Source organism: Drosophila montana, unplaced genomic scaffold, assembly GCF_035044405.1.
Source record: "Drosophila montana isolate Dmon_TW-CO22-7 unplaced genomic scaffold, ASM3504440v1 contig_3200_1, whole genome shotgun sequence".
NCBI classification, from domain to species: Eukaryota; Metazoa; Arthropoda; class Insecta; order Diptera; family Drosophilidae; genus Drosophila; species Drosophila montana.
Window position 1 is genome coordinate 1,993,478 of NW_026998080.1, and position 20,952 is coordinate 2,014,429.

General features: G+C 43.5%; 2 protein-coding genes across 2 annotated transcripts; both read right to left on the bottom strand.

Moving 5' to 3' along the window:
• Positions 1–447: 447 nt before the first annotated feature.
• On the bottom strand, positions 448–9,153 carry Lapsyn (Leucine-rich repeat activity-regulated protein at synapses). Its single transcript, XM_064686983.1, has 7 exons — positions 8,836–9,153; positions 3,191–3,377; positions 2,148–2,291; positions 1,853–2,063; positions 1,242–1,427; positions 1,003–1,158; positions 448–932 (listed from the first exon to the last, which is right to left on the bottom strand). The coding sequence occupies exons 2-7, from the start codon at positions 3,374–3,376 to the stop codon at positions 775–777; spliced, it is 1,041 nt and encodes a 346-aa protein (XP_064543053.1). The 5' UTR covers position 3,377; positions 8,836–9,153; the 3' UTR covers positions 448–774.
• Positions 9,154–10,664: 1,511 nt separating this feature from the next.
• Positions 10,665–20,748, bottom strand: tud (tudor). Its single transcript, XM_064686984.1, has 9 exons — positions 20,206–20,748; positions 19,390–19,797; positions 18,732–19,310; positions 17,807–18,670; positions 16,626–17,749; positions 15,707–16,569; positions 15,407–15,638; positions 15,146–15,345; positions 10,665–15,087 (listed from the first exon to the last, which is right to left on the bottom strand). Exons 2-9 carry the CDS (start codon positions 19,777–19,779, stop codon positions 11,474–11,476), a joined length of 7,866 nt encoding a protein of 2,621 aa, XP_064543054.1. The 5' UTR covers positions 19,780–19,797; positions 20,206–20,748; the 3' UTR covers positions 10,665–11,473.
• Positions 20,749–20,952: the final 204 nt, after the last annotated feature.

A 20,952-nucleotide genomic window follows, 5' to 3' on the forward strand; every position in this document is an offset into this window, starting at 1 on the left:
GAAAGTATGCACTACTAAAATTCTGCTAAAAACCGCTACAAACGGCTATAATGGCTATTTCTCGGCCAAAAAAAGCCCGATATCGGGCAGATTGTGCACGAATGTTTTTTTGGAAATGGCCGATATCTCGGCTAAATAAAGCCCGATTTCGGAGCGATATACATAGTATATATATAATACCTCTTTCTACTCGTACGGATGCCGACTATCGATTGCCACACAAAAAACCGCATTCAGACAAACCATAATTGTTCTTGCAATATTTATTATATTATATTATTATATAATATTTGTGCATTTAATACTTTATAATAATTATTAAATGACGGCCCGCAAGTTAGCTACGAAATTAAATTCATGTTCACCAACAAAATTACAAATTAAATTCTACATGTCACAAGGACATTTAGAAAATAATATCAATAAAAAATCATACAAAAATTAAAGTTATGTTGTTTTGGCATTTGTTAATTATCATTTTAGTTTAAATAATTGTCATCTTAGTAAACACATATCTTGGAGGGCTGGCTCAGGTTGAATGTAATATCTATATATAAACAATAAGTCTGTATAAGTAGAAGTAGAAGAATTCTTAAGACGACGAAACGATCAAATCAAAGCTTGAGCTAAAGTTTTTGGTACTCGTAGTTGGTATATGGCAATTCGATAGATAGTCTGTAGATTTTCTAAGCGTACGAACTAGAACTAAATAACTAGTCTTAGAACTAGGTGCTATACATATAAAATATAATTTAATTGTGTTTAGGTCTATGGTCATGCTGAGGCAGTATCACAGTGCAGGGGCTCGTCCTCCAGCCGATTGTTGATTGTGTTTCGCGGCGATATCACAAAGCGTTTGCGATTCTGTATCGATTGGCTGAGGCGTCGGTTGGCGCGCTTTTTGCGCCATCTGTGTATGCAGTAGCAGAACACTGCAAAGGTAAAAAAAAACATGCCACATCATGTTGCAAAACGAAATCGGTGCTCATTTGTTAGACTTACCCAGCAGCACCAAAATAACGCCGCCAAAACAGCCGGCGGCGAAGAGCCAGAGGCTGCGCGTCTCGGCCAGCTCCGCGCTGTCCACACAACTGCGGAATGTCGGCGAGTCCACGGTGCGATTGTAGGGCAGTGGACACGAGTCGCTGTCTAGCGCCTCTGGGAAATGGAAATGCGAATGGAAATTGGAAACTTGGTCAAATGCCAAAATTAGCTGCAGTTGCAGCTGCTCTTCTGCTTACCCATGCAAACGGGCACGAATTTGGGATTGGCGCCCATCGTCATGAGGTGATTGGTCACCTGCTGACAGACGCAGGCGTTGATATGAGTTCGTGTCAGATCGATGACTTTCAAATGGCACAAATTTGCCAGTTTGTCAATGTTGAAGTTGCTCAACGGATTCGCCGAGGTGTTCAGCTGCCAAAGATCTGCAAAGAAGAATCTCAGTTAGTTTTCAGCTATAGTACAAGATATCTCTATGCTATCTCTCCTTGTTCCTGTTAAAGTTGACAATCACGTGGGCCAAATTTAATTTCAGTCGAATTTATCATGCTTTGGCAGTTACATATTTAAATTCATTTAGCGTTGCCACCTGGTAAAAGTCTTAGCATATGGCAGCAGTAGCTACACACAGCTTGCGATAAGGATTTGAAGAATTAGAATAGCTACTCTTAAGTAAAATATAGATTATCTGTCAAAATATTTCAGGTAGTTAAGCTAAGCTAAGCTAAGCCTTTTCTTATTTTATGAAATTCTCCCGTCAACTACACGGCAAAGCGTTGCCACCTCGTTTTAGCTGCCTGTAAACTAACGTGAGCTTTGACACGAACATTAAATAAGTCTAGCGACTTACTTGGCAACACTCCCAGATCGGGAATATCATGCAGCTCGCAATTGGCCACATTCAGGTATTCCAGCGGCGCACGAATGGGCTTCTCCAGCGTTTCGAGCTCTTCGTGGAGCTCCCTCAGATCATTGCTGTCTATGTAGAGATTGCGCAGCCTGGGCAGCGAGAACAGCTCCATGGGAATCGTGGTGAGCCCATTATTCGATAGATCAACTTCCTGTGCATCGATCAATGGGTTAGTTAGTTAGTTAGTCACTCGCAAATCGTAATTGCCGACATTAATTAGATATTTGTTGCTTACCTGCAGCGCGGTGAGTGGGGCAAATGTGCCCGGCTCCACCGATAAGATCATGTTCTCATAGAGCATTAAAAACTTAATATCGGTATACCTCTGGAACGAGCCACTTCTCAGCTTCCTAATGCGATTGTACGATAAGTCCAGTACCTGTACAAATTATGACTTTAATTCTCGCTTTTTAATTGCCAAAAGAAATTGCCAAGTCATGCGAGATATATAGCAACTGCTTACAGCTACAGCTACAGATGCATTTTATCGGGAGAGTGTATGCACAGACATCGGGCAAATTTGGTATATAAATTAGATTTGCGATTTAAACGAAGATAAGCTTGAAGCAGTAGACAAATCGTGGACTGAAGCTAGTATTACGCTTTTTATAAAACCTGTCAGACTCGGGCATATGGGGGTGTCAATTTGATTTGTCGATTATAATTTTTATTTAGTTTTAAATATTCTTCATTTGAAGTAAGAACTTACTTTCTGGGCATAAAACTTAGAATTAAAGAATATCTTTTATTAATCTAGCTTAAAGTTCTCTTAAGTAAATATATATCTGCATACAAAGAAGAAAACTTTCATTTATAATTACAAATTTTCTATCGATATTGAAATGTTCTTGAGCAGAATAATCTCCATTATAATAATCAATCGACAAATAAATTATTGCTAACTTAATTGACTTAAAATATGGTCAATTATGTTTGCAAAGCTTCTGGATATCACGAAATATGTGTTTTTTAACTGGGGAGGGGGGGCTGCTCTCATGCAAATACATATCTGCATATTCATGTCGCATATATTCCGGCATATTTATGCCATGCTACAAGTGAACTTCTTTATGCTTTAATTAAGCTCAATTGATGGAACTACTGTGTGTGTGTGTGTGTGCACTTGGGCTTGTTGTGTGTGACTGGGGTCTGTAACTGTGACTGGGGACACACGAGACACGAATTAAGTTTGGGGTCATGCGATTTTTATTGGCTCAAATTGACCTGTTCTGGCAGGTCGCAGCTGCTGTTATCGGCCAATTGGTGTCAGCTACTCACCTCGACGGAGGTCTTTAGGTTTTGGGGCACCTCCTTGAGGTCCATGTTGTAGCAGCGTATGCGCATGAGCTTCTCGATGCGCCCGTACGAGCACCTGCGCTCATCTTGGGGGGCAAAGCCAAAGGCCAGCATCGCATTCACAACGGATATGAAGACAATATTCAGCAGCAGGCAACGCAGCTCCATGCTATATAAATATAAATAGATTGAATATAGATTAGATGGGAAAACAAATATTGACCACCAACATTGAGGCATCAATGGCGCCTATTAAATCTCTGCTGCTCTGTTCCTATTGTGCTGTTTATTTCCCTGGCTGTCTATCAAAAGAATAAATAAAACGAAATTTAAATGTGCACACTGCCGCACCTGACCCAAAAACAATTATTTTCGAATTAACAAATTACAAGATCAATGCCGCGCCATTGAGGATCAGCCTCCATGCTCGATGCGTTCAATCAAGTGGAACTGCTCTGCCACGGTGGGCGTTTAGTGTGTGTTCGCTGTGGGCGTGGCAATAAATTGAATTAGTTGTGAACTATGTATAAAGCCACAAAACATTGTTTGAGCAGGGCACAAAACGTGGGTCAATGCGGCGTATGAGTGATGTTTGCTTTGTGCTTAGCGCATATTACGTATACGACCTGTTATTGTTTGGCTTTCACTCAGTGTCAAGGGGTGGCAGCCCCATTGTGCGCACACCAACATGCAGCTATATGGAGAAAATCAAGTCGAAAGAGTCGAGCATTTTTGACTGGCTGCTGCCGGTTAAAAGGGGTCTGGTTCTCGATTCTAACATCACAATTATTCAGGGCATAAAAATGCTGATTAACAACTGGGTGGGATGAGTCGTGGCAAGTCGTGCCGGAAATAATTCACAATGTGCAATATTTGTGCTCTTCTTCAGGCTGTATACGTCAATAGAAACCACCTGCTAAATATAACGCACGAGCTGACTCACTCGCTGGCACTCGAACTTAAAATGAGTCTAAGTCTAATAGACCTAGTCTTTGGGGGCTTCTTTGTCTATTATCTTATCGCTGTGCCTTCCCAAATTTATTATATATCTCCCTTGATACAACATCAAACAGAAAGCGAGCTGCGCACAATAAATCATGGAGGAATCGTAAGGCCAAAATATCTTTTATGGAACGTGTCAAAACACCCACAAAAAGCGCTGCTCGACGATTTGCCAAAAACAAAAAGAACAACACAAGATATATTGAACGGCTGTAAATTGATTAATTGCCAAAAGCCACAAACAACTAGAATAGAAGATCTTTCTGTTGCTCAGGATAATCGAATGCCATTTGCCAGAAATGCTTTTCCAAAGATATTATATATCGGAGCACATATTTGTTCACGTTTGCCAATTGTTTATGCGGCTGTCACGCCCCATTCGAGTGCAGTTGGTAGAGTCATGCGATAGCCAAATGTTTCACCCTCCGTTCTTCTTCTTCTTCTACTTCCGCGGCTTGTTGCAAGCTGTTTCATTTGTTGCATTTCATCTGGACAATGCACGTGCCAATTACGAGTTTGTGGAAAACAGTTGCGTGATTGCACAAACCTTTGTTTATGACTAATTTGTTGTCCGAATTGTAAACGTACTTTTTCCTAAACCTATACAATTTCATTAAATAATATCAGGTTACAATACAGCCCCCGAAGGCGTTCGCATATTTCTGTGACATTCAAGATAATTGCAATGCGTTTTTTTGCTCAAGTCTCAAGTTCAGTTTACAGCAAAATAAATAAATAACAAAATATGTCAGCGCTGTTAATTGTTGTTAAAAGGGCATTTTAGTAGAGGAAATCTGAGCCAGATTTTGTATAGGATATCTCTAGTCCAGCACTTAAAGTTTGATTTATGGCATCAAGGAATATTATAAGAGAAGCTACCCACTTAGCCTATTTGCCCAGAACTTAACGTGGCCGAATGATTGATGGCTCGGGGCACTCGGAAATCTTATTTGAGCACAATAAAACATACGCCAAAGCCAATTCGAGTCGCGGCTATAATGGATGGCTTTAATGTCGTCATATAACCGATAAGAGACATGTCCACAAAGGCGGTAAAACCAATCAATAATTTATGTCGAAATAAATGTATCACACTCTTTCCTAGTATTGGCCAACAATCGCAGCGGGTGATTCGATTTACTTGGTCAAATAAAACAGGGGAAGTGGAATGCAGATATTTGGACTATGTCCAGAAATCTATCTGCTCCAATTGACAAAGAGTTGAGGAAGATGCGTACACAGTGCTGGCAAAAAGTATGCCTCTGTTGACTTGGGCAACTAATAAAGAGTATCCCCATAGGAATACCCATTAATATCCCAGCATATTTAAATGGCAGATCATTTCATAGGAAAACTTTAACAATATTAATATGTATAAGCAATATCATATATTTTATAAAAAAATAGTTCGAAAATAATAATAAAGAAAAAAACTATTGTAGTTTTTTTAAACAATATTAACAAGAGTAAAAACAATCATAACATTTTACAAAATAATAATAACTACAAAAAAATCAGAACAAAAGAAATAACATTTTGGTTTATAATGCAAATATGAATGATATTTTTTTAATACGAATGTGATTAGGAGAAATATTGGCTAGTAAAAGAGTTAAATAATTATTATGAATTTAGAAAAGTATGTTCTAAGGAAAAAACGGCATAAAAAAGAATTGACTAAAACTTTTAATAATAGGAAATTTACTGAACGGGTAAGCGTACTGCTGTCGCGCACTGTGCACTCTGCCTGTACCTCTGTCATTAGAGATGCCTGCCGAATCGCCAAAAAAAAAAATATTTAAAAAAAATGTATAAAAAATTTAAGTGATTTCCACACATTTACACACATAGAGGCGACCGCAACAATGAGTTCTGGCTATAAATACTACTCGTATAAGCCATATGCAAGTTGATTTTTTGAACAGAATTCAAATTATATTTAAAAAATTTGAAGCAGCGGAAAGACAACGGGCCAACTGCAAACTTATGGCGCACACAAACGTTCAAAATATTGTATTCAGCTTTAAAACAATTTTTTTTTAATTAATTTTTATAGTAGTATCGGGTTGAAGGGGTGTGGTTGGGTGTTGATGCGGTATGGCCGACATTTGTTGGGCTTAAATTCAATAAAATTGGCAATAAAAAGGGCTAATGCTCGACAGGCGATGCGGCTACAAACGAACATTTTCCATAGCCATAAAAACAGATCAGACACAGATCTCCAAATGGGGCACATACATTCGCGCCTTATGCTCTGAGGTGGGGCATGGCATAGAAATGAAAATGAATATGGAAATGGAAGTGCTTAAATTGAAATCAAAATTCGAATTTATGCATTCCACTTTGGCCGCATTTATACAATATATATATATATATTTATGGGGCTCAATCAGGAGAACCAAAAAAAACAAAACTCGACAAAATCACGGGAAATTTACAGCGAGGGGGTGTAGAAGATTCGTCAGCGCATGGATTACGGCCTGGCTAATGATAAATATGTATGGAATATTATTTATCTGCGCATAACCCAAGCAGATGTTAAGCAAGCGATTATGGGATCAGTAAAAATCAGAACTATACTAAAATATATAAAAAAAAACATAAAAAAAACACAAATTCTAAAGCTTATAAAACAAGAAGAAGGAAACTTTAAATTAGTTTCAAATATTTTAATAACATTCTAAACATTTGTGAATGGATTTATGTGCTCGTCTGATACCCCTTGTCACACTTTGTGGGCGTTACGCGCCGTTCCATGTATATATCTGTGTGTATCTGTGTGTATCTGTGTGTATCCCCCCTCAACAGGTGTGCAGTTTGCGGGGCCTCCGCCCGGAAGATTTATTCTCATTTTTCTTTACGCAGACTCGTATGATAAAGATTTATTTGTTTAGACTTTATGTGTTGAAACAATAAAAGAGGGGCCCATATGCGCACAGGGGCCTTACGCCTCTGGCGGCCTCACATATTATTTGTTTTCTTAACCGTCGAAACACTTTAACGTAACTGAATCTAATCGGAGGACTCAAGTGCACGGCGTACACATATAACATGTTGCTTTTATCAGCGTAATGAAACATTTCGGTTTTAATGTTGAGTGGGCTGCCTTTGGAGCCATTTGCTCCGTACAAGGGAGGGAAACATCGATGACGAAAACAACGTCAAAGTCGAAGTTGAGGCAACACGAAATTAATTGAAAGCAACAACAAGAAATGTAATAAAAACGTTGCCCATTTATTTCAATTAAACACAATCAAGAATACATTTTTCCCCAGAGACGCTACAAAAAAAAAAAATTCGCTGCTTCAGCAGAAAAACTGACCATTGGCATTCGCAATGGGGCCAATTGAAGAACTTACAAAAAATGATATATATGTACATATATGATGTGTAAAGATTAAAGAAGTTTCCGAAACTTAAGTTAGAAGAAGCCAGCAAAAACGCAGCAATTAATTAAGGAAATTCCTAGAACTAATCGGATCTAGGTATTCTCAGGAATTAAAATGGTAAAGAACTTTAATCAGATATGTATTCCCAGGAAATTTAAAATGTTTACACAAATCTTCAATAAAGAACGATAATCAGAACCATCCATTAAAACACGTAGCTGAAAAACTAACTACAAAAATATATATTATTTTGCCTAGGATATGGACTTGTATGGGACCATTATTATCGATGCTTACAAAAATCGACTCTGAATGACATTTATATGTGAACTTTTTGAAAACAATGTGATCAGGTATCATCTCTCAATAATCTAGTCCAAAAGAAGTAGAACCGAAGCAAGCCAGATGGATCGCGCTTTGACAACTTTATTTTACTCACAGAAGTAAAATTAAAGAGAGATAAGGAATTTCAGATTCAGATTCAGAATAGTAGGGCCAGTCATTTATGGCGGGAACTAAGAAAGCCAAACAATAATTCTTTCTTATAGTCTTAATTTCCTTTGCCGTAATTCAATTTCATCGTCGCAACGTTTAAGAACAAGAATTCCATAGATTAGACCTTATCGTCCAGTTGTTTCGATTATTGCCCCACCAATTGCTTTTTATTTATGACTCCTTGTAGAACGCATTACACTCATGCAACACCTTCCAGGTGCGTCCTATGCTGCTTTACAGCACTTAATAAAAGTGAACTCAATTGTGATTAAAATGTACGATTATTAAATGAAACCTCACGGTTACAAAGTGCTTTATATTTCGTATAGCTTCTTTTTAAGTCTACCAAATCAAATCAAATCAAATCTTATCTTTCTCGGCTTAGCCTTGCTTTGCTCAATATTTCTGCATTTCGCATTTGACATTAAACGTTTTGGGTACTTTTGAAACCACCCTGGCGTATATGGCCCCCCGACTCTACTTCCAATTCCCGACAGTTCGCGCAGAATTCTCCGCCTCTTCACTCAATTGAAATCAATTTAACTGTTTTTATCTCATTATGCTGTGGAGAGAGTACTTGAGGTCAAAGCGCATATAACTAACTAGAAACTTCAAGTCGATTCTTCTATTGCAGTCTGAATATTTCAAAGCTAATATTCTGTTATACTATAATATTTTTATTTTACTACCGATAACCCAAGTAACCCCGATAAGGCCTCAAATTGAGCGCTTGCGTCTTACCTCTTAGGTAATCCAGTGTATGCTAGATATTTCCATATAAAGTGCGTTATCCTTAAGTTCAACACATTGTCCGGGAGGGCACATTTTTATTATTTAGATATCAATTCGATATGCTTGATAATTTCCATTATGTGTGATCGAGTTGAGACACTGCACAAAAAATATATATTTTCGCTTCACCGAAATTTCAGTCGTATTTCAATTAACACGAATTTTTTTTGTTGGTTCTATTTTTTTGTGTGTTTGCTTTGTTTTGCCCACCGACGGAACCGATCGCAACGACCACCGGAACCGACCCGTTCAATTCAACCGCAGACTGGGAATTGAAGCGATCGCGCAGAGCAAACGCAGATCGCTCGCTGCTCGGTTTGCCTTTCGGTTCCGAAAAACCGAAACTCTGAAAACGTTGATAAAGCACCGACGGACAACGGGCGACGGACGCGGCGACAATGCAGCCCATTTGTAGGAGAAGGGGTGGGAGAGTGCAAGGGAGGGAGGAAGGGCGGCAATAGGTGGGCTGCAGGCCTTGTAAATTTCTTGAGTGAAATATGAAAATATGAAAATTTCAAGAGCGTAAAACTCTCTGTCTCTCTCTCAGTCTCTCTTTGTTGCAGTCGCTGCTGGTGATAACAATGGCAACTGATATACATATGCCCATATATGAGTGCATGCAGCCCACTGTGCCTGGGGCCGAATTGAATTTGCTCTGTTTGTGGGCCTCCGATTCTGATTTCGACAGCTTTATTTAGTATTTGTGTGTAGCTCAATTTCAGCTTCAATTAGCAGTTGATAGCTAACAAATGGATCGGATCGATGACGATGTCACCCAGCAGCATTTTCGATTTAATCAATCTTTCACGTCTCGCGGGCTTCCGACTCCAGAATGCCACAAATTACAGTTCTAGAGAAGAGACACGAAGAGACGTCTGCTGTGATAAGGCTGGAACGTCAGCTTATGCAATCACATTTCTTATCAACAATGTGCTATTTCATTAAGACCTTAAAAAAATAAAAAACAATTTTCCAACTGACAGTTGTCAAACAAAAGTCAATTATGAAAGTCTTTTCTGCTATCAGAAGTGTTCTTGAGGCACAACTGACAACGGTCTGATTTTTAGGGTTTCATCAAAAGAGTTATTTGTTTCGAAAATGTCTACAACTTACCAATATTATACAGTGATCACTCGCAAATTGGAACTTACGGAACTTGTAGCTAATATTTGCAATTGCACGCTTTGCATTAATATTTTATTTTAATTGACTTTAAAGTTATTTTGTTTTTAAATATATTCCAGATTAGTCTGCAATCTTTTTAAACACCCCAAGAACCCAAATGTTTTGCTTTGCGAGCATTCACTGTATTAAACGACTTGTTAATTTTCAAAAACTAAACTAAAACGCAGAAGTCTGCTGATAAACCCCTGAGAAAACAGTCGTTAATGCTGTTATACTATCTTAATTTGATTTCTGCCGGGCATTTCCATTAGCCCGACAGCTACCTGAACTCAGGTAGATGCGGAGTATAAGCACAGGTAAATGCAAATACCGCAAACACATACAAAAGGTAAATAGAAATCCTTTTGCACTCTCTTGTGGTTTTTCTTAGTTTCCTTTTTATTTATTTAATTATTTTTGTTTACAACATGAAAAAGAAATGGTAGAAAAATATGACATTATGTTGTTTTTTTTTTTTAAGGTTTTCCTCTTTTACATATCAAAACCCATATTCCATTAGTTTTTAGTCTTTGATTCAAATTTGTTTTAATTTTTGTTTGTTTTGAAAAAGTTAATTGAATGTAAAGTATATAATAAAAATTAAACTTTTTCTCTGTTTTTCATTCAGTTGGATTAATTGAGCAAATAAAAGTCACAAACTTTGAGAAATTAAGATATAAGTAAAAAGAAGAGTGAGTAAATCGTAAAACAAAAAATCATAATAAATAAACCCGCCCATAAATCTTTTTTAACACACAGCCCTTCTCTAGAGGGTCTTTTGATTATATAAAATTGCTTTAAAAATGTGTATATATGTATGTGTGTGTGTGTGTGTTGGTGTTTTTTATAATTGAGCAATTCTGCGTTTCTTCGCATTTGCAACACCTTTCGTTAGTTTGATTTGCATTTAAATATTTTCACAATTTTTTTCTTATCTGCATCCTTTTCGTTTTTATATGCAGTTTTTTTTTAGTTTTTCGTTTTTTTTGTTCGTTTTCTTTTATATATGTGTTCGTTTTTTTTGTTTTTGTTTTTTTTCTTTTTATAATTAATTAATAAGAAAATTATAAATGAGCTTCCATTTTGGTTTTCCATGAAAAATCAATGAAGCTTCAGGCTATTCGCTTATAGCCACAAAATCAAGAGCTTTAAAAATTCTGTTGTTTGAATAAGTTTAACTTGTTCCAACTAAATTAGGTAATACAACGGATATTTTAGCCAAAACTAATCACAATCTTTTGCATTCATATTGCAAATATGCTTGAGTGTGTGTGTGTGTATATAAAGAGTGTGTCTGTGTGTGTGTGTGTGTATGGGTGCTTATAGCATCTCCAAATATTTCGTATGCCTCTCAATTGACTTTGCTGACGGCTTGCTTGACGGATGTGTTTTGGGGATTCCTTCCACGTGAGAATCTGTGGATCTATGGCTGTTTCTGCAGACGCAGCTGCTCGCTTATGTTTGTATTCTGGTAGAATAGACGCACGACGTGCGTGTTGCGCTCCTCCTTTGTGGCCAGTATCTCCAGCTGGAATGTCTCGGAGAAGCGCGTATCGATGAATGCGCCCAGAGCGGCCACGTCGCACTTGGCTATGGTGGCGCTCTCTAGTTCGCAGTGTTTGCTGTAGCGCGGCGCCTTGGCCAGCTCCTCGGGCAGCTGGCGGAACTGATCGGTCACCGCATTGTTGCCAAAATCTATAAAATGCACCTCGCACTTGCCAGAGTCCAGCAGCTTGACTATCTCGGCACGATAGAAGACCTCATCCTCGGGGAATTTGGCCACGCACAGTGCGCCCACCTCCAGCTCCGTGAATATTTCAAAGTTTTGCTCGGCATCGAGCATTTTGTCGGTCATATGCTCCAGAGCCGGCACATCCTGTTCCATTTGCACATAGAACGATTTGGCATTGTCGTACTGCACCACAATGCAATTGTACAGCTCCACCTCGAGCGGCTGTTGGACACCAGCCACAGTGCTGGCCAGCTCCTGGGCAAAGTCCTTGTAGTTGATGCGCAGCTGCACAGCCTGCCGCTCCTTTGTGTCCTCATTAGGCTCGTTGACCAGCTCGTAGACCTCGCCAAAATGCTGCTCCAGCAGCGCCGTGAAAGCCTCCTCCAGCTTGGCATCGGTCACATCCTGTGGTATCTCGCTTAGCTGGCAGTGCAGCGCCAGCGGCGGTATCTGCCAAATTGGATCAGGTAAGAGATACACCTGTGAGGTGACCAGGCTGCTGCCGTAGTCAATGAGAAACACCTCACAGCCCTTGTCCTCGGCCAGCAACTGCTTAATGCAGCAGCGATAGTAGCAATCGTCCTCCTGGGAATAGCACACGCCATTCAGTTGCTCGTCGGGATTTGTCAGCGGCTGCAGCTGCTCACTGGCCACGCCCTGAAGCGTCTTGACAATAAGATCGAGCTGAGCAGAGTTCTTCTTGAGCTGCACATAGAAACTCTTGGGTGAGCTGCCGTGCGAGATGATGCACTCTTTGTTGTTCGCCTGCACCTGGGGCTTCAGCAGCTCCGCTTCCAGCAGCTTTTGGAGCTGCTCGTGTATGTTTAGAGCTTGTTTATCCATGGTCTTTAGCCGGACCACTGGTGGCTGCGCCGACTTGTTGACAAACTCCACGGCCACCTCACCGTTGCAGCTGTCGATGAGCGCGTCCAACGCCTCGCGCGACTCCTTGGGATATTTGACAAAGTTGGCACAGGATTCCAGTGCATGCAGCTCCGCTAGAGGCTTTAGCTGCGCCAGCTCCGCGGGCAACTCAAACAGCTTGTCGACCAGTGCCTGATTGCCAAAGTCTATGAAGAGAACGCGATACTGCAGCAACTGCTTGGCCGGCAGCTGTTCCAAGACGCGCGCGCGGTAGAACTCGTTGTCATCGGCAAACTGCGCCACGCACAGCTCGCCCAGTTGGGCGACCTTTTGCTTGGGCTGCAGTTTGGCGCTCTCACCGTTCAGTAGCTCGCTGGTATTGTCTACGTAAACGTTGTCCGCCTCGAACTGCAGGTAGAAGCTGGAGGGGCTATTCACATGGGTGACAATGGCCACGACGTTGGCTGAGCCCGACTCGGTCTCGGATTTTTCGTCAATCTGGGGCTGCTCCTGCGGCTTGGGCTGCTTGCGCGTGCACAGCGGTAGCAATTGATCCAATACGTTATCCTCATCCAGCATCAGGTGTATGATGATATGCTCGAGACCCGGTTTCAGCAGCTGTGTGGTAAAAACCAGCTCACCCTCGCCCGTTAGCTCGGCAAACTTGGCTTCCGCCTCCTGGGACCAGCCCACATAATCTTCTGGTAGCTGCAGAGCGCAGCGCTTCGACAAACTAGGCGCACTGGCAATTTGCTCAGAGAGCAACAGGCACTTGGATGTGGAGGAAGTGTTGCCATAATCAATAAATCGTACCTCGTAGCGTGCATCGGGCAGCTGACGCAGCAGCTCGGCGCGATAGAAGAGTCCATCATCGTCGAAAAGAGCTGCCACAATGCTACCCTTCTCGAAACGCTGCAGCGGCTCCAGCTGCTGCTCGGCATTGCCCAGATACAGTTCAATTAGCTCCAGCGCCTTGGAGTCGCATTCCAGCTGTATATAGAAGTCAGCGATGCTATTCGCGTGCGAGATGTAGCAGCTACTGCCGCTGCTGACATAGTCGAGCGGCTTTGCAAAGCCATCGCTGACAAGTTTCTTGGCCACGTCGACGCCTTCGATATACAAGTTCACGTAGCTGAGCGTGTAGCAATCACCACGCGTTAAGTATTCATAGTGCAGGATCTTCTCGTAGGAATCGTTGAATATGCCATTGGCTGCATCTGCCCAGTCCAGTTTGCCGTTGGGCGCAATGGGCAGCGCGAAGGGCAAACAGAAGGGCTCCTGTTGTGAGCACATGCTTTGCTTAATCTCTTTGGCGTCCGAGACGCAATCGGTGTTGCCAAAATCTATAAACTGCAGCACCATCAGCTCGGCATCGAGTATTTTGGCGCGATACCAGGACTTGTCCATGGAATACATTGATATGCAATCGGCGCCGTTAACTATTTCCAACAGTTGCGGCAGCGATGGTGAAACAATTTGCAGATTTTCTGTCAGACGTTTAAGTTTGGGCACCGCATCTAGGGGATGCACATAGAAATGAGCAGGATTATCGCAGTGACTCAGCACGGCTCTTTCCATGTCCTTGTACGGATCAGGTGTGGGTGTGGGTGTGGGTATGGGAGCTACAGTGATGGGTGGAGGAGAGACTGCGGGCGCAATTTCCTCACTCGCCGGAGCTGTTGGCGGATCCACTGCCTCTGGAACAGTTGCAATAGGTGTTGGTTCTATTGACTTCACTTCAGCTTTGGGCGCAGCTGGAGCAGGAGCAGGAGTAGCTACTGGAGATGCTGCTGCCGCAGCTGCCGCTGCCGGTGCTGCCTGCTCAACTTGCTTATTGCGCTTATTTGATTCCTTTGGCTCTTTCGGCTCCTGTTGCGACTTCTTGGCCTTGGGCGAGCTGTTCGCCGAGTTGGATTTGCTTTTGCGCTGCTGCAACTCCTCATCATCATCGGTGGTTAGGTCCACGCATTCAATGTACTCGTATATGTGTGGTTTCTCCTTGTCCAGCTGCTTGCGCATATAATCAATATCCCTGCCGGCAATGAGTTTTTCTGCCTTCAAAGTCTCCAGCACGCTCTCATTTCCATTGGGCAGCAGCACATCGGCAATCAGATGATTGCGTCGCGTCTCAACGGGCTTCACAGTGACCACTTGCTCTTCCAATAGCTTAGCCAGCCGCGCTTTAAGTTGCTCATCGTTGTTGATGCGCCCAAAGGGCAAATTAACCTCAACTGCATAGCAGCTTTTATTAACGTAGAATTTCTCCTCCAGCTGCTTGAGCTGTTCACGCGGCAGCTGCTCCGAGTTGCCGTAGTCAATGTACAGCACATCAATGCGCGCACTTCTGGCCTCCTTGGCTAGAATGCGTGCCCGGTACCAGTTGCCATCGGAGCTGAGTGCGGCACAAACTTGGTCCTTGTCGAACTTACGCAGTTGCTTGCCTGGAACAGATAACAATTTATACAGCAGATTGTATTTGTGATCTACCCGCGAGCTTACCTTTCTTGGAGTAAAAGGCATACATATCATCAAGCAACTTCTTCATGGCTGGCTCCACAGAGCTGGGTTGCACAAAGATGCGATAGGATTTGGCTATGTAAACCACCAATGCCTGAAAGCTGCTGACCAATACGGGGTAGCCGCAAATGTAAGCGCTGCGCTCCTCCTTGAAAAGCGGCATAACAGGATGCAAGTGTATGCTAAAATATGGGGTATTAGCATTTGTCGTATTCCATGATACCAAGAAATTCATTTGCATACATATTGTTCTCACAGACATGCTTAATATTTAAAGCATACGATTTGCCCTCATAGTGCTCCTTGAAGGGCTTGGCCAGCTCCTTGTTGGACTTGACAAACTTGGCATCATCGTAGCTGCACAAGAAGTTCACATCGCTGCAGCTCTCGAGTTGGATCTTAAAGTTCGTCATGTCCCGGATCGAAGTGAATTTGCCGCGCACCTGCTGGCCAGCCAAAAGACCAACGCGCACCGCTGCAAGGGATTAAAAATAAAGTTTTGGGTTTGTTTTACTTGCAATTGAATTTCACTAAAAGACTCACGCTCCGCCACCTCTGTAAGGAACTGTGCATTGATTAGAGTGTCCCGCAGCGAAGCGCCATTGACCAGCATCTTGACTATATAGGTGCTCCAGCTGTTGTTGTTGTTCTGCTGCTGCTGTGCTGGCGGCTGCTTGGAGCTGAACTCACATTCAACTTTGGCATTGGCAGGCACAAATTTCTCCATGCGATCCACTATATACAGATGATCATAGTTCGTGACCACCCGATCAAAGCTACAGCGTTGCGCAAGGCAGGGCACCTCCGCAAAACGCTGCTCCAGCTGCCACACATCCTCAGAGGTCACAGTCAGCAGATTACCCGCATCCACGCAAAAGATGCGATATTTGCGCAGCATGTGGTTGCAGGCAACCACCGTGCCGCGAAGTATGGCATTATCTTTGCGCTGGCGCACCACCACACTGGAGCCGACCTTCAGCTGCAGAGGCTGATGCCGCTTCTGACGATAGAACTGGCGCAGCTCTCGCAGCACACTGTCATATTTGGCAGCTAGGGATTTTGGCACAACGTAGAACTGGAATGGCGAGACCCACCAGGACAGACTGGCCGCCTCCTTGGAGGGTGTTTTGATGTCGTGCAGCGCAAACGCTTTGTCCAGCGGCACATATTTCTCCGGCTCGGGCATAGGTTTGGGCGACGCCGCTTCAGCGTTGGAGGTAGCATCACTTTCCACGCCGCTGGAACGCTTCGAACTGGCCATTGTACCATCGAGCGTGGATTTCTGACGCTGCGGCTTCTGTGCAAAACCTTGCGGCGCATTCAGCGAGCGTTGATTAGGTGAATTGCGCTGAGACTGCTGCATTTGTTGCGCGTCCTTGCGCGGCGATTGGCTGTTGCTAAGGCGACTGCAAGGAAGCAAAATTAAAACTAAGCCAAAACATGTCATGTTATTAAAACTCACGAATTCTTGTTCGCCTCCATTTTGCCATTTTGCAGACGCGGAGAATCCGTGCGATTGCGTCCATTCTGGCGATTGCCCTTGCGCGGCGAGCTCATGCCGCTGGTGTAGCTGCTGGTGCTGCGGCTCTCGAAGCTCGTGTCGGGGCGAATATCACGACTGCGTCGCACCAAATTGCTGTCAGGTCCATTGCGTTCTACGCGTGCCTGTTGCAGCTGCCGCTTAGCGCCGCTCTGCTGGGATTGAGTATCCTTGGAGCTGGTCGAGGCAGAGCTGTGCTTGTCCCACTCATTCGCATTGGCATTGGCACTAGCATTAGCATTAGCATGAGCATTAGTATTATTTGCATTGTTTGTTTTCTTCTGCTTCTGCAACTGCATGCGATCCTCGCTCTCTACGGTCGTCGAGTTGAGCACTTGACCCTTCTCCAGCTGCTGCGGCAGCGCATCGGAGGCTATAGACTCGGCGCGTGTAACGTTCGCATTAAACTGTCCCTTCTCCAGCGACAGGTACTGCTCAAATGGCATGGACAGCTTGTAGAGCTTCTTCATCACATTCAGATTTTTGGCCATCAGATTGACCACATTAAGGCCGTCGGGTTCGATGCGAAAAACGCGCACGCTAAACGTGCGACGTCTGATATTTGATTCCTCGGCGAGCATTTCGAATTGATCCGTAATCTTGTCCTGACTCAGTTCGCTGTTCTCGAATCCCTTCAGACAGCACTTGATGGCCTGGCGCGGCATCAACAGATGCTTCTCGGCAATATTGCCTATTAAATGCCGCTTCACATGCTGCTCATAGCCAAAGTCCACGTGACGCACAATAATTGTGGTGTCGTCCACGCGGAGCAGCTCCGCGCGATACCATTCGCGATCGCACTTAACCACACAGGGCGCGCCCAGCACAAGCTGTTCGGGCACCAGTTGATTGATATTGTAATAGGCAAACATCTCGTCCATCAACTGCTCGAATTGCTCTATGTTGTTAACCTTTTGCACATAGAAATTGCTCGGCGAGTCAATGTAACGTATCTCGACAGCATCGTCGTTCTGCAGCTGCTCCGCCTTAGCGTAGGCCTGGCGCGAATTCTTCAGCTTCTTGAGAACCTCCAACATGCTGTTATTCTGAAAAATGTTTATAAATTAAAAGCTGCACCCAAAACAATATCGATAGATACTTACATTATGCATCAGCTGGCAGGTTTGCATGGAGCCCACGCTCTCCGCCGCCTGCACTGTTAGTTGAAAATTTATATACAAAGCAGAGTTCTTGAAAATACGCTTCATGCTCTCATCGAGTGCACCCAGCTCCTTGGCGCCGGCTAGTGCAAAACGAAAGGCAAACGGTTTGATCAGCAACAGCTCTTCCGGTATCTGATAGAGATCTGTTAGCGTTAACAGCTCCGAATTGCCATAATCCACATAGACAACGCGGAATCTCTGGCCGTAGACGGCGCTGACTAAGGCACGATAGCAATTGCCATCCTCGGAAAAGCGCGCTACGCACGCAGTGCCCACGCCCGGAAACTGAGTGAGCGTCTGCAGACTTATCCGTTCGATCTGGCTCATCATTGCATTTAGATCCCTGGTGGCGCTCTTCAGCTGCACCCAAAACAAATGCGGGCCATTCTCCACAAAGCTCACATATACATCGTAGGTCAAGCCCACGGTCAGGCTGGTGGTGCGAAAGGCCGGAACGATGGGCTGTAGCTGTTGTTGCTGCTTTTGTGCAGCCGCCGCCGCCGCAGCCGGTGGTTGACCCAGTGCATAACGTGGTATGGGCACAAAGTGCAAAGCCGGTTGCTGCAATAACGGCTGTGGCTGCATGGGATTATTGAGGCGCACATTATAGTACATATTCAGTGGCCTGGGACTAGGTTTGGGCGCGTAGACATTGTGCGTGGGCAACAGCCCCGACGATGATTCGGAAGTTTGATTATTGGCACTATGTTGATTGTATGGATGACTGACCGCTGCATATGCGGCCTTCTGAGCATTAACCAGGTGAGTCGGTGCTACCTGGATGGTGTTTGGCAAAACATTTGTCTGCAAATCCAAATATTAAATATGATATTAATTAGATTTTCAATTGGAATCAAGCTCTTACTAAATTAGCCAATGGCGTAGGAAGCGAAACTTTAGCTGGTGGCTGCACCTGCAACTGCACCAGTTGCTGCTGCTGCTTGGGTGGTGTATATTCGTTGGCCGCTGATGTGGTTTTCAGAGGGCGGGGTGACGTTGTGGCCAGTGTGCGGTGCACGTCCAGGCGAGCTGCTAGCGAGTAGCGTGCCGCAATCTGTTCACGGGCCACGTCTGTGGGCGTCTTCGGTGAGCCGCCTGTGCTCTGGATATTATTGTTATTGTACTCAATGACGGGTGATGGTGGTGCTGCTTTCCACAACTTCTTGCAGTGATCCATGATCAACTCGTTGGCAATGGGCGCGCCAATTTGCTTCTGTTGCACAAGGAATTCGTTCAGCTCAAAATCCTTCCAGCGTACGCTGGCAAATTTTTGGCCGCAGATTTGCGTGCTATCCACCTTGATGCTGACCACATGATTTACTATCAGCTGCTTCACTGTATCCAGCTCGGCCTGATCCCATTCCGAGCAAATGCCGAGCACAATGTACTGCGAGCAGAGCACTGGAATATTCTGCAGCAGCTGCGGCTGTTTCGAGAAGAGCAGCTGGCGGTGTGGCAAAGAAATACATATGATATCAGTGAATATGATAGCTATGGAATTTCTATTTCTATTAAATACTCACATCGTGACTGCTCACATTTCGCTTGTAGCCATAATCAAGAAACTCAATCTCGACGCGCATCTGGCTGCGATTGTTCAGGTGTTTGTCATCGAGGCCAGCGCTGAGCACACGCGTCCGCATATACTCCACATCCCCGGGCGCGGCGCCATTTGTCCGCTTGAACACGCAAAAGGTGCCGGGTGTGAGCAGCGCCTGTTGGCGCTCATTTGACCAGCTTGGGTCTATGGCAAAGCAGGTGGGCAGCAGCGTCTCGATGCGCGTGCTGACCAGAAAGGCGGCATCCCGATTAGCCTGCCCGTATAGTTTTAAATAGGGTCCAACATGATCCAGATGCGTTATATACAAATCAACGCTGGCTCCGCCACCATTTAATGGCGTCTTGCCGTTCATTATGGAACTGTTTTATTGCTGCAAAAATATATCAAAAATCATTAATTATGCAGCGCACAATCTTTTTCTTTTCGCCACTGTCACATACAAATTTTTGCAAATCTTAATTTCGATTTCACTGCAAGCGGAACGCACACACACACATGTGTAATATATATGTATTTATATATACATATACTGAAGATAACCGTTAATACTCATCACAGAATTGTCTATACTTATTTTGGCATGTGCTGGCAACTCTATGCCGAAATGCATGAGAAATAACTGTAAACATGGCCTGTTTCCTGCACATTTATATGCTAAGCGTTTGCACAGGTGTATGTGTGTGTACGCGTATCGTTTAACTTCTGCCACACACACATAATTACGTTCTACTTTTGTCTCTTTAAATGCCAGTAATTAACAAAATTCCAAACTACTTACGTTGTCGTCGTCGTTGTCCAAAGCGAAACTCGGAAAAACACGGCCCGTGCCTCTGCAGCGCCCCCTGTGTGCATCAATTTTCACTACAGTCGCCAAGCGGCCAGCCAATTGGTTTATTTGTTGCTCTGATCCGCTTTGCTCTTCTGTATTTATACAAATTCTTATTTGTTTTTATGCTGATTTCGGCCGTGTGGCTTACAGGCGGGCTGGCTTTGGCACACTTTTTTTTCTTCTTCTAAGTGATATGTGTCGTATGTGTGGCGAGCGTTTTTCCGCTGTGGCTGTCAGCAGTGTGAGATGTTACTTCGTGGTTTGTGGTAGAAAGTCTTTCGAGTGTGATTAGAAATCGTTGAGTTTCAGTCTTTTTAGTTGTTTGTAGTCCTCCAAAAGTTGCTTGCGTCGCAAGCGCAACCCAATTTGAATGTGTTGCAGTAGTCGTAGTTATATCATAAAGCAATTAATCAATGCGAAATAGAATTAATTCGAAAATTTCTAGCCCACCCAGTAACACAGCCCGAGACAACGACGACACGACTGTCGATAGATCGCACAATCGATTAGATGACAAATCGCGAACAGTGTGACCGTGTTTGGGCAAGGCAAAAAAGCGGCCACGGAGGAGCAGATCTGTTAACTAAACAGAGTCCCAACATTGCGTTAACAGTTAAATAGCATTGCAGTAAAATAAATGATTATTTTTAACGGATTTTAAAACGGAATATCATATTTGATTTATTATAGCATTTA